General features: G+C 28.6%; 1 protein-coding gene across 1 annotated transcript; it reads left to right on the top strand.

Annotated features, from left to right (window-relative positions):
- The first annotated feature begins 5,933 nt into the window (after positions 1-5,933).
- On the top strand, positions 5,934-9,395 carry LOC137832300 (phenylacetaldehyde reductase-like). The gene is made up of 6 exons (XM_068640384.1): positions 5,934-6,273; positions 6,561-6,730; positions 6,868-7,059; positions 7,629-7,791; positions 7,911-8,097; positions 9,131-9,395. Exons 1-6 carry the CDS (start codon positions 6,153-6,155, stop codon positions 9,273-9,275), a joined length of 978 nt encoding a protein of 325 aa, XP_068496485.1. The 5' UTR covers positions 5,934-6,152; the 3' UTR covers positions 9,276-9,395.
- Positions 9,396-12,281: the final 2,886 nt, after the last annotated feature.

Here is a 12,281-nt window from a genome sequence, read left to right as displayed (position 1 = left end):
ATTTTCCTTGTACAATGTTCCACTTATGTATGCTCCATTATAGAATGTTGTGGTCTCCACCACTCTCCTACCATACTTTATTTTTAAGGAAAATCTAACTTTTAACAACTTCTGAAAAACAAGTTTATAATTGTGTTGTTTATAATTGTGATTTTATCAAGTTAATTATAAAATTATTTTATTTCAATGTGTACTCGGATGACCGAGTCACCCATGGCGAGTTGGTCAGGAACTAGATCACTCAATCAATCAACTACGATCACTCAACTAATCAATTACGATTAGGTCACATGACGACGTGTGACCGACCGATCCTTATCGACGAGCCATGAGTTGATCAAGTCAGCAGGGTTAATCCATAGTTAATGATTGTTTAATACAATCCTAAACACGAATCAACCTTCTAATACGGTCCATCAATGAAGGCTCATTAAGGTAATATAAATAACACACATTCCAAAAACTAGGTACGTCATTATCTACAGTACTCTCACACCCGAGTGTTGGAGTGTCTTCTGCAAATACCACCCTGCCTATGGAGCCAAACGACCGAGAGAATGAAGGCGAAACAAGAAACTTGAAGAGCTAGTGACCGACCGAAGGTAGCGGCAGGAGGAATCGTTCTCTAGGCCACAAACCAGTTAGAGAACACACTATAAACATTTTGTTAACTATAATCTGATACATGATAGTTTATATGTCATTATTATAAAAAAAATATTATTTTGACAATTATATAATAAAAGATACTAGATTTACAACTTTGATTTATTAATATAATTTTAAAATTCTTCCATTTAAAAAAAAAGTTCTCTTTAGAGTTTTAATTTAGTGCTATGTCATGAACATATCACCACTCTTTCTTTAGATATAAGTAGGGTTGTAAGTATGAGCTATAACCTTAAAGAAAATTTATTTTTATTTATTAAACTTAAAAAAATTCTCATAATTATGAAGTTAATATAAAAACAATTTGAATTGATTTCTTTAGCAAGGATCGAACCAAATATCCTTTTTATTTTTATAAAAATGAATAGGACGAAATAAACTCTAATAAATATAGGAGCATGTGGTTTTACAATAAAAACAATGCTTTTTACATGAATTATTAATATTAATTTTTTTAACATAATTAAGAATCCTGATAAGTTTAATTTAAGTTATTATCGTTAAATTTATAGTATAATTAAAGACCTACAACTTTAAAGAAGAGAAGTAATTTAAAAATATATATAATTCTATACTCTTCACTATTTTTTTCTGAGTTATCAAGCGGGGTTATTAAAATATTATAAATAACTATAGCTAAGATGCTAAGGTATTTATGGTTCGTTTATTATATACTTATTATTTTACTACATTTTTCATTAATTTCATACTTATTTGTATTATTTTAAACAGACTTTTGTTTCAATCTAGATTTGATGTTCTATGATTTTATTAGACTATAATTACTTAGTTATCAATATTTTCAAAAATTAAGGTTAATAAGTAAATTTGTTTTAAACAAGTGAATGTGAAATGTGAAATGAATCATTACTTATTATAAAATATTTTTATCTTTAATCGATATATTTGTATTCTTTAATCAAATATTATTGTATAAAATATTTTTCAACAATAATAAAATAATCATTCAGAAGAAAACAAGACGAAGACGAAGAACATGACAATAAACAAGTATATCACTATCAACAACTTAATTTACTTGATGATTATAATAAACTCTAATGTTTTGAAAAAACTTTGTTATGCACTACTTATAATTACACATTTATTATGCTTGAATTTTTTCTATTATAGTTGAATTTTATTATGTTTGAATTTTTCCTATTTTAAAATGTTAAAACTTGATAATATATACTTGTTTTAACTTTTACTGTTGACTAATTTATTTAACTCGATGAATTATTATTAGTTTGAATGTGAATTCCATTTTATGGTAATTTTTTATATATTTGTAAATTTTAAGAGATTTTTGAAATTTTCATTATGAATATCATTAATTATTCTTACTTTGAATGAATAAATGTTTAGTAATTTGTAAAAAAAACAATGAAATATAGATAGTTTGCGTGAAAAGCTAAAAAAATTGCGTTACATACAAAATTTATAGGTAAGTATTTACGGATAAAATCCATAAATATGAAATTAAATTCAAATGTACCAATGTATTCATATATAATATAATTCACCTATGGATAAATTCATATATTATTACATATTAATAGAAGGGTGTGTGATATATATTATATTACATATAAATGTTAATGTGAAAATGATCTTATGAAGAATTACTTATAAATAATTTATTTATGATTTTTTCATAAACTATCTACAAATAATTTTATTTTACTTAATGAATTTCTATATTATGTATTATACATACCCCCAATTACAATCAGATACATTCAGACCAATAATCGTTCATTTAATATAATATTTAAAACACATAAATCAAATCATAATTCAGTTATAGATTACTAGAGATTATAAGTTATTATTGTAAAATCTATTTATATCTCATAATAACTATTCAATATTTTTCTTAATGGTCTGTGCACTGGTATGGACCGAACAGTCAATACCCGGCTCGACTCCCACAGTCGGGTCGACCGAATGATACACATCCGTGCATGTCGACCGATACCTTCGGTCCATTAACACTCAATCAAGGTCAGTAAAGCTAAACCATCATTATGAATTAGGTAATACAACTCTAAGTATGACCCACCTCACTAATCTAGCTCAACAAGGTAAGCCCATTAAAATAATATAAATAACGGACATTTTCAAGAAGTAGGTACGTCATTTAATTACTGTACTATGTTATCCAAGTATCGAACACCCGTTGCTGACTTGAGCGTCGGAGTGTCTTCTGTCGGTACCCCCATTCGACATTCCTAAAAAAGTGATCAAGTAACCGAGACCCAAAGAAGTAGCAGAAAGACTGAAATAAGCTGAGGTATAGGTCAACCGCCCAACAGGAAGGAGGAAGACGAAGTGGACAATATCACTCTTCATACTCCTTACCTCACAAATATATATTCTATATACTTATCGACTTGATAGCATTAATGAGTCTTTTAGAGGTGGACTTCTTTCATCCAAAAAAATATCTCTTATCCACCTCAAAATTCTTCAAATTTCATTTTCGGGTAAGAACACGTATAAATTTTAGAAAATAACGCTTTTTTTTAATGATATTAGAATGATGTAGCATGAACTCATCTAGTATATACTGTACTCACACTTAGCTACACCAAACAAATATTTTTTATTAAAAAAGTTAAATTTAAATATTTTTGGTGGAAATTATTTTGACTATTATTTATTTTTAACTTTTTAAGGAAAAATGAAATTTTATGTTAATAAAGAATGTTAGAAAAGAAAAACAATTATAAGAATGAAGAAATTAAGAGAATAAATAAGAAATATAAAAGGATCCAAATGGAAAAAATACAAGTGAACTTTCTTTTGAAGAAGAAAATAATAAAGCAAGAAGTCACATTAAAAAAGAAAAGAAAAAAAGAAATACTATGCAAGAGTGTTATCATAATTGTATAGGTACATGGTAGTGGTCTATTTGTGTGGCCCACTAATTCAATAAGGCAAAAGTGAAGTCAACTAGTGCTTCTGTCATCACTGCTGTGGTCTTCTCTACAACTTTTCTTGCTCTCACTGCATTGGACTGTCATGGCAAAATGCAGAATGTTAACTCCAATTACAGACCCCACCTCAAACATTGGACAAATTGTACATTGTTTTCAAAAGTTGACTTTTACTTAAAAATTTAACAATAAACACTACAAAAAAAATCATGAAATAGAAACTAATATTTAGAAACCAAAATAATTAGTTGCAATAGTAACTAAATTAGATACCATTTTAGAAACTAAACAAAAAATTGGTTTCCAAATTAGTTTCTATTATTTTCTATTATTGTTAAATAGTTTCTAAATTGGTATCTAATTAGCAACCAAGGTTTTAACTACCAAGTATTTAGTTTCTAAATTTGGTCTCTAAAACCTTGGTTGCTAATTAGATACAAATTTAGAAACTATTTAACAATAATAGAAAATAATAGAAACTAATTTAGAAACCAATTTTTTGTTTAGTTTCTAAAATGGTCTCTAATTTAGTTACTATTGCAAGTAATTATTTTGGTCTCTAAAAATTGGTTTTTATTTCATGATTTTCTTATAGTGGAAATGATAGTTTAATGGTTTGTTAGGATAATAAAAACTGTTTTAGTTAATTTCAATCATTCATAATATATAAACATATACAAATTTCATTTCATTTTATAAGTAAGTTTGTAAGAAGAGAGTTTGTAAGGTTGATTTAAAGTTTAAAATTTACTTTTTAAAATTATATTAAAATAATTTCGAGTATATCATAATAAGAATTTTGTTTTTGGTTTCTTATGTCGCTATTAGACCACTTATAAATATATAACATCATTATTACAAGAAAATAACTAAATAAAAATTAATTTTAGAGATCAAAATAATTAATTATTACGTTGACTAAATTAAACATTATTTTATAAATTAAAATAATTATTAATATTTAAATTTGTTTTTATTATTAATAAAATTTTATAAAATAATTTTTAATTTGGTACCAAGATTTTAGTTAATAACTACTAATATTTTAGATTATAAATTAGTCTAAAAAAATTAATAGAAACTAATATAGATACCAAATTAGAAACCATTTTATAAATTTGTATTAATAATAGAAACCATTATAAATATCAATAATTTTTTAATCTTTAAAAAAGTATCTAATTTTAATTTAGTCAAGTGATTAAATATTTTTTTGTCTCTAAATTTAATTGTTAATTTGTCGGTGTAGACCCGATGTACAATTTCTTTTTATAGAGAAAGTGGACCTAAATAGGTCTCCTCGCTTCACTCAAAGTCTCATTTTTTAATTGTTGGTGCTTGGTCGAGATTGACCTGAAAAATGTACTATTTGTTAAGAGCGTATAGTGAAAACTGATTAAAGCGTGTCTTACACCCTTTAGAAAGTTTATTTATAATGTTTAGTTATGAAACTTTGTTGGTGATTGACCGAATCTATCAAATATCAATGTTGACTGATTTATAGGAAAATATATTTGAATAATATCTTTGATAAATTAATATTTTTTACTAAATTGTTAGCTGATTTCTCGAGAGTATTACCCGAATTTGATGGAACATGATCATGATTTGTACAGAATTTTCAAACTGTCATATATATGATAATTGAAATAAAATAATGATAATGTTTTTTTATACTGATTTAATATCTAGAACACACAAAGTAAACATTGAGATCGATTTTGTATATTTTATTTTCGAGTTAAAAGTTGGTTCTTTAATTTATCAACCAGGTTCACTGCATTATCTAAATCTTAATTTCCCATCAAAATCCTAATCCCTCATGTGAATTCAAAGAATGATGAAAAAAAAAGCATCAAGAACCCTATAAAGATAACAAATAATCTTATAAGAAGAAATTTTTTATAAGGATAATGTTTAAATAAAGTGTATGATGTGCATCATCTAAAGTATCTGCATACGACTCTTGTTTTGCTTAGGGCAGGATTTTTTAATCCATACACCAAGCTAATGGGATTTTAAATATTATTATGAACTAACTTTGACCATTTAAGATTCTTTAAAATGCACAATCATGTGGCCACTTCAATGATGTTAGTAGTTTAACAGGGCAACTCATATTTATGTATGAACCAAACAAAAAGGAAAACAATAAACAAATCAAAAAGTCAGCATAGCACATTTTGTTCAACAATGTACAACAGAAAGTTAAAAAACATGTGAGTGTTGATTACTTGAATAAAGTGTGCCATGTAGCGTGTACATTTGAAAATTATAAAATAATCAAAGAATAAAAGTTTCAGTTTTTGACTTAGAAGAATTGCCCTGTTTTGTAGTCAAGATTTTTTATTTTATTTCACAGAATATAGGAACTAATTATTAAGAGATTTTTCTAAAATTTTATCTTAGAATAATAAAATTGTTGAAGGTTGAAGAGTACAATTGTTGTTGTTTTACTCATGGATGATATGAATTCTCTTTTTTAAGTAGAAATCAATAAAGCATAACTTGAAAGCAAGGTGTTTAATTAAGGAAGAGAAGATGAGCAGCAACACAGGAAAAGTGGTGTGTGTGACTGGTGCTTCTGGTTTCATTGCTTCATGGATCATCAAATTCCTTCTCCAACGTGGATACACTGTCAGAGCCACTGTTCGTGACCCATGTAACTCCTCTTTCACCTTGGATTATCAACATACACCAATTCTTGTCATTTTAATTGTTTTACTTATTTGATCATGTTATTAATGGAGTGTATGTGTAATCCTGTTATTGGATGATTTTTTTTACCTTTTACTTCAATTCAATCAGATCAAACTCATCATTTGAACTGTTGCAGACCCATTTGAAAGGGGATTGGTTGAATGTGAAATCAATCCAAAGAAAGAAAAAAGGTCTGAAATTGGAGGATACAAATTGAATGATTGATTTGATGTTTATTGTTCTATGCAGCTAAACGTGAAAGGGTTGAACACTTGCTGAAACTTGATGGAGCAGAAGAGAGGTTACATCTCTTTAAAGCAGATCTTCTTGAAGAAGGATCCTTTGACTCTGCTTTTGAGGGTTGTCATGGTGTTTTTCACACTGCTTCACCGGTTCTTTTAACCATCAACGACCCACAGGTTCATTTCATTGTTCACTTTTCATGAGGAGAAACACATTTTCATCAGATAAAAAGTGCTCTTCTTTCACGAAAGAATTGAAAATCTGATTGGTTTTCTGGTGATTCAGTTTGAATTTATGTTTTTGTTTGTTTCAGAACGAGTTAATTGATCCAGCGCTTAAAGGAACTCTTAACGTTGTTAAATCGTGTGCAAAATCGACATCAGTGAAACGAGTTGTTTTAACTTCCTCAGTTGCTGCGGTTTTATACAATGGAAGACCTCGTACTCCTGAGGTTGTAGTTGATGAGACATGGTTTTCTGATCCAAACATCTTAAGAAAAGATGAGGTGTGTGTCATTCTTTTTGAAAATCAAATTCTATTTTTGTGTTTCTTTAAATCTAATTTAATTTTATAAAATTGATTTATAAGTCTAATTATATAATATCAAATATCTTTATTTTTAATTGTTCAGATCTCAACTCAAAAAAAGGGTTAGTCACTCTATTCAAAGAATTATCCGTTTCAGTAGGTTAAAGAATGAAAATGTATTTAAACTGTCATAGATTCCTACTCATTTAAAATGATGTGAGACTATATTAGCGGTACAAAAATAAGCCTCAAATTGAGGATGAAGGAAAAAAGTTTACGATTTTCATAGACAATGTTTATGTTCCGACTTAGTCACCTTATCCGAAAAATTGTCCGTTTCGGTAGGTTAAATAATGAAAGTATATTTAAACTGTCATAAATTTCTACTCATTTAAAATGTTGTGAGACTATATTAGCGGTACAGAAATAAACCTCAAATATAGGATGAAGCAAAAAAGTTTATGATTCTCACAGACAATGTCAATATTTCCACGATAATGAATATTCAACAATTCATTTATTATTTTTGTGTGTAACACGTTTCAGAAATGGTATGCACTTTCAAAGACTTTGGCCGAGGATGCTGCCAGAAATTTTTTGAACGAACACGACATCAAGTTGATTGTTATCAACCCAGCAATGAGCATAGGACCTCTCTTGCAACCAGAGGTCAACGCAAGTTCTTCTACAATTTTAAGCCTAATCAATGGTAATATTTATCTACTGAACCATTCAAGCCTTTTAATTCTGTCAAAAACGAACAATAAAAAAAAAACAAAACTCTGCAGTTTTTCCCAAAACATTAACTCTTTCACTTGGTTGATGCAGGTTCAAAAACGTTTCCAAATCTCAGTTTTGGGTGGGTCAATGTGAAAGATGTTGCAAATGCTCATATTCAATCATATGAGATTGATTCAGCTAGTGGAAGATATTGTCTCCTTGAAAAAGTTGCACACTTTTCCGAAGTTGCTAAGATTTTACATCATATATACCCAACTCTGCAGATTGCAGACAAGTAAGTTTAATTATGAGAAATTAATGTGATGTACTGATTATGTAAATGTGATTTTGTTACAAGTTGGGTTGAAAATTTCATTTCTATTAGAGATAAGAACATTTTATAATATATAAGTGGGTGTAAACTTTATCTAATTTTATAAAGTTGAGTTAAAGTTCACTTTTAGTTTCTGTGTGGGGAAGTTAGTTTTGATTTGTAAATATGGTTGTAATAGGTTTTATGTTGTGTGTAGTGTTTGGATTTAAGACTGGTTATATGAACCTGGTTAGGAGAGTAAAGACTCACTTGTGGTGTGGTTTGCATCCATTACTAGAAAATCATGAGATTGAAATCAATTTTAGAAAAAAAAAATTAGTTTTTATAGTAACTAAATTAGAGACCATTTTAGAGACTAAATAAATTTTTGGTTTCTAAATTAGTTTCTATTATTGTTAAATGGTTTCTAAATTGGTATCTAATTAACAACCAAAATTTTTGTTACCAAATTTATAATCTAAATAATTGGTAGTTAAAACCTTGGTTGTTAATTAGATACCAATTTAGAAACTATTTAACAATAATAAAAACTAATTTAGAAACCATTTTTTTTAAGTTTTTAAAATGATCTCTAATTTAGTTACTATTGTAACTAATTATTTTGGTCTCTAAAATTTGGTTTCTATTTGATGATTTTCTTGTAGTGATCTCCCTTGGTAGTCTATAGAGTCTGATTGGTTAGATTGTGTTCATATTGGATTTGGTTATGTAGTATATAAGGGTTGAGACACTCCTAAAGTATATGTATAAGGATTGAGACATCATTTTATTTTATTTATTTTTTGTTGAGAAAAAAAAAGTGTGATGAAAATTTATCATCGACAAAAAATAAGAATATTTCTGCAAAAATTTAACTTAATTCAATTTTATTTTTTTTCATATTTTGAGTTAGCCACTGAACTTTTAGAATTCTTAACACTTAACATGTGAAATAAGTTTTTGTTGTGATTCTTGAAATAACATCTTCCTCACTTTCTTGACTTAATTGTACCAGGTGTGAAGATGATGACCCATTTGTGCCAATATTTCAGGCTTCCAAAGAAAAGGTAAAGAGCTTGGGAATTGAACTTATTTCCTTGGAAGAGAGCCTGAGGGAGACAGTTGAAAGTTTAAAAGAGAAGAAGTTTGTTGAATTCTAGTTCATCATATCCCCTTCAATAATAAGTGTTGATAACCACAAATTGATCAAGTTAATGCAAAATAAAGCATGTATTATGTCAAACACATGCAAGTCCAATTGAATTTGATTTTTACTTATACATCTGCTTTACTTATAGACTTGTAGAAATTTGTATATTTGTCTTTTTATTCATTGATTCACCATGAAACCTGTAAATGAATTAAAACCAAACTAACTAATAGCACTTTTGCTCTCAAACTGTTGAACAGTTATTTTAAGAAAACATTCGATTTTTTGGATTTATTGTTTTTTATTCAGTAAAAAAATATAAAATACTTTTGTATAGACCGGTATTACGAAGTGGACTTTAAGCCTAACTCAACCCCATAAAACCGGCTCTTAAGGTTGAGGTTTGCACTCACTTATATACAATGAAAGGCTCTAATCTCTAGTCGATGTGGGATCTCCAACACACCCCCCTCACGCCGAGACTGCCAACTCTGGGACTATATATTTTGGGTGATCCGATAGCGGCCCGATAGCGGGTGGCACGATAGGCCCAACAAATACTCGCTAGGATAGACTCGAAATGGCTCTGATACCATATTACGAAGTGGACTTTAAGCCTAACTCAACCCCATAAAACCAGCTCTTAAGGTTGAGGTTTGCACCCACTTATATACAATGAAAGGCTCTAATCTCTAGTTGATGTGGGATCTCCAACAACCGGTAATGTGTCATCTTCACTGTAACAATAACAACGCATACGTTTTATTCTTCTGAATGTCGATTTCTAAATCTCAATAGGAAAAGTTTTTGTTGACACCACAAACGAGACAAACACCATTTCACAATCTTTTATAATAATATTATAATATTTTAAATTAAAAGTTAAAATAAAAATATTAATTTAATTGTTTGTTAAGTATATGCTTGTACTGTGTAATTGTATGGACCGAACAATCAATACTAGACTCGACTCCCACAGCCGGGTCGACCGAATAATACACGTCCATGTAGAATGACTAATACCTTTGGTTCATTAACGCTCAATTAAGGTCAGTAAAACTAAACCATTATTAAGAATTAAGTAATACGTCTCTAAGTACAATTCACCTCACTAATCCAACTTAACAAGGTAGATTCATTAGATAGTATAAATAACACACATTTCAAGAAACAAGTACGTCATTTATTATAGTACTCTAGTATTCTGTCAACTGAGTGCCGAATACCCATTTACTGACTTGAGCGTCAGAGTGCCTTTTGCAGATATCCTTGGCATTTCTCAGAAGATTGAATGATCAAGCGACTTAGACCCAAAGGAGTAACAAAAAGACTGAAAGAGTAAGCTGAAGTTTAAGTCAATCGTCCGATAGGAAGAAGGAAGACGAAGTCTCTCAATAATTATTTAGGTCTCATCTCCCTAGCAAGAACATACTATATGGATATGCAGTGTTAACACTTGTATCATGGCCATTTCAATATGTCCATTTTGTAGTTCCGTGCATTGTTTTTATTATTTTTTATTATCCAGAATTCTCTTTCTTATATTTCATATTTTTTAAAGCATGATCATACCAGAGATATTAATTATATCTAATTTATTTTAGATATTGAGATAATTGTAATAAATCATTTCAAATTATCCATTCTTCAATATTATGATCGGATCGAAACGTTCGTCCGTCGTCCCCAATATTCCGTGTACATACGAAAACTATTTGATAATTTTGAAAAATATCTTTATCATTTTATTTGAATTTTAAAGTTCACCATCTTTTATATTTATATTGTAGTTTTCTTAAAATCATTAAAAATGAATCTTTTATATTTTAGTGTGTTCTTAATTGTGAGACAACTTCTGGTTTAAGAACTTGGGTCCCAGACAGTGTCAGGAATTGATAACAGCTTCATGTAATCACTATACATTGAGCCAAATACATTTCTAATTAATGTCTCTTGTTAACATTTTTCTTTCCATTAGTAAATAGTAAATACATGCAAATTAATTAAAAACTACGAGAATTATAAAAAATTAATGTTAACAGCAGTTAAGGAAACAAATATCTGCAGGACTTAAAAAAGAGGCAGATTTTCTGCACCCTTACGTTTTTCCTCATACATGTTATGTTAAGATAAACTTATTCTTAATATTTTCTCTAAAAATCCTAAAATGCACACAACACTCACTGTTATTTTTTCTTCCTTTGCACACAAACTGCATACAGACAGACTGTATTGTTCTCTTAACAGCGACGCTACTTTATCTCTTGGTATTGGAAGACGTTTTTCTTTTGTCTCCCACAACTTGGTGGTGGTTCAGTTGTTTGTCTTGACGGTTCTTTATTCAAAGAAGAAGGTAAATAATTTTTTGTTTTGTTTTCAAATTTATAATTTCGTTTTTATTGTGAATTTTCGTTTTTGCAGTATATATGTTGTGATTCCAGAATATTGAATCCGCAAAAACTTTGAGATTGGTGCATTCATAAATCTTTTGGTTTGGTGAGGCCGGTAATCTTCCAGATTTGTGGATCTGAAGTATGTTTCCAGATTTCAGAATCCGTAATGCAAAAAAAAAAATGCATTATAGATTTACAAATCCGTAATTAAAAAAATGCAGATGTTCTTTTTCAAATAAAATATCAAGACTAGTTTTGGAATTTTAAAAATTATGGGGCTGCAGGAAGAAAAACATAGGGTGCAGGAAGAAGCTCCCTAAAAAGAAACGGAGGAAGTAACTCAATTATTTTTGTGCTTAATATTTGCATTTTATCTACTATAAAACAATTTTAATAAATTTAAAATTTGACTGAGCTAAAACAAACGACAAACAGACTTTTTTTCCAAAAATTAGGTTAAGTTTAGGTGAGAAGGACAAAAAAAAAAAGTGACAGAGACAAAAAACTATTTTTTTATAAATGGTTTAATGATAGTGGGCAAGGTGATAGTGTTGTCTGAATATTATTATATTCCTCGTACTTTGTCATTACCTAATAATTATTGTATTGTAAAGTATATAAAA

This window comes from Phaseolus vulgaris, chromosome 11, assembly GCF_000499845.2.
Source record: "Phaseolus vulgaris cultivar G19833 chromosome 11, P. vulgaris v2.0, whole genome shotgun sequence".
Lineage (NCBI taxonomy): Eukaryota > Viridiplantae > Streptophyta > Magnoliopsida > Fabales > Fabaceae > Phaseolus > Phaseolus vulgaris.
This window is presented reverse-complemented; position numbering and strand designations above follow the sequence as displayed.

Excerpts from the sequence above, each read along its gene's own strand:
- LOC137832300 (XM_068640384.1), top strand. The coding sequence starts at position 6,153 with ATGAGCAGCAACACAGGAAAAGTGGTGTGTGTGACTGGTGCTTCTGGT. Across the intron at positions 6,274-6,560 it reads AGCCACTGTTCGTGACCCAT|CTAAACGTGAAAGGGTTGAA; the intron begins GTAACTCCTCTT and ends TGTTCTATGCAG. Across the intron at positions 6,731-6,867 it reads TAACCATCAACGACCCACAG|AACGAGTTAATTGATCCAGC; the intron begins GTTCATTTCATT and ends TGTTTGTTTCAG.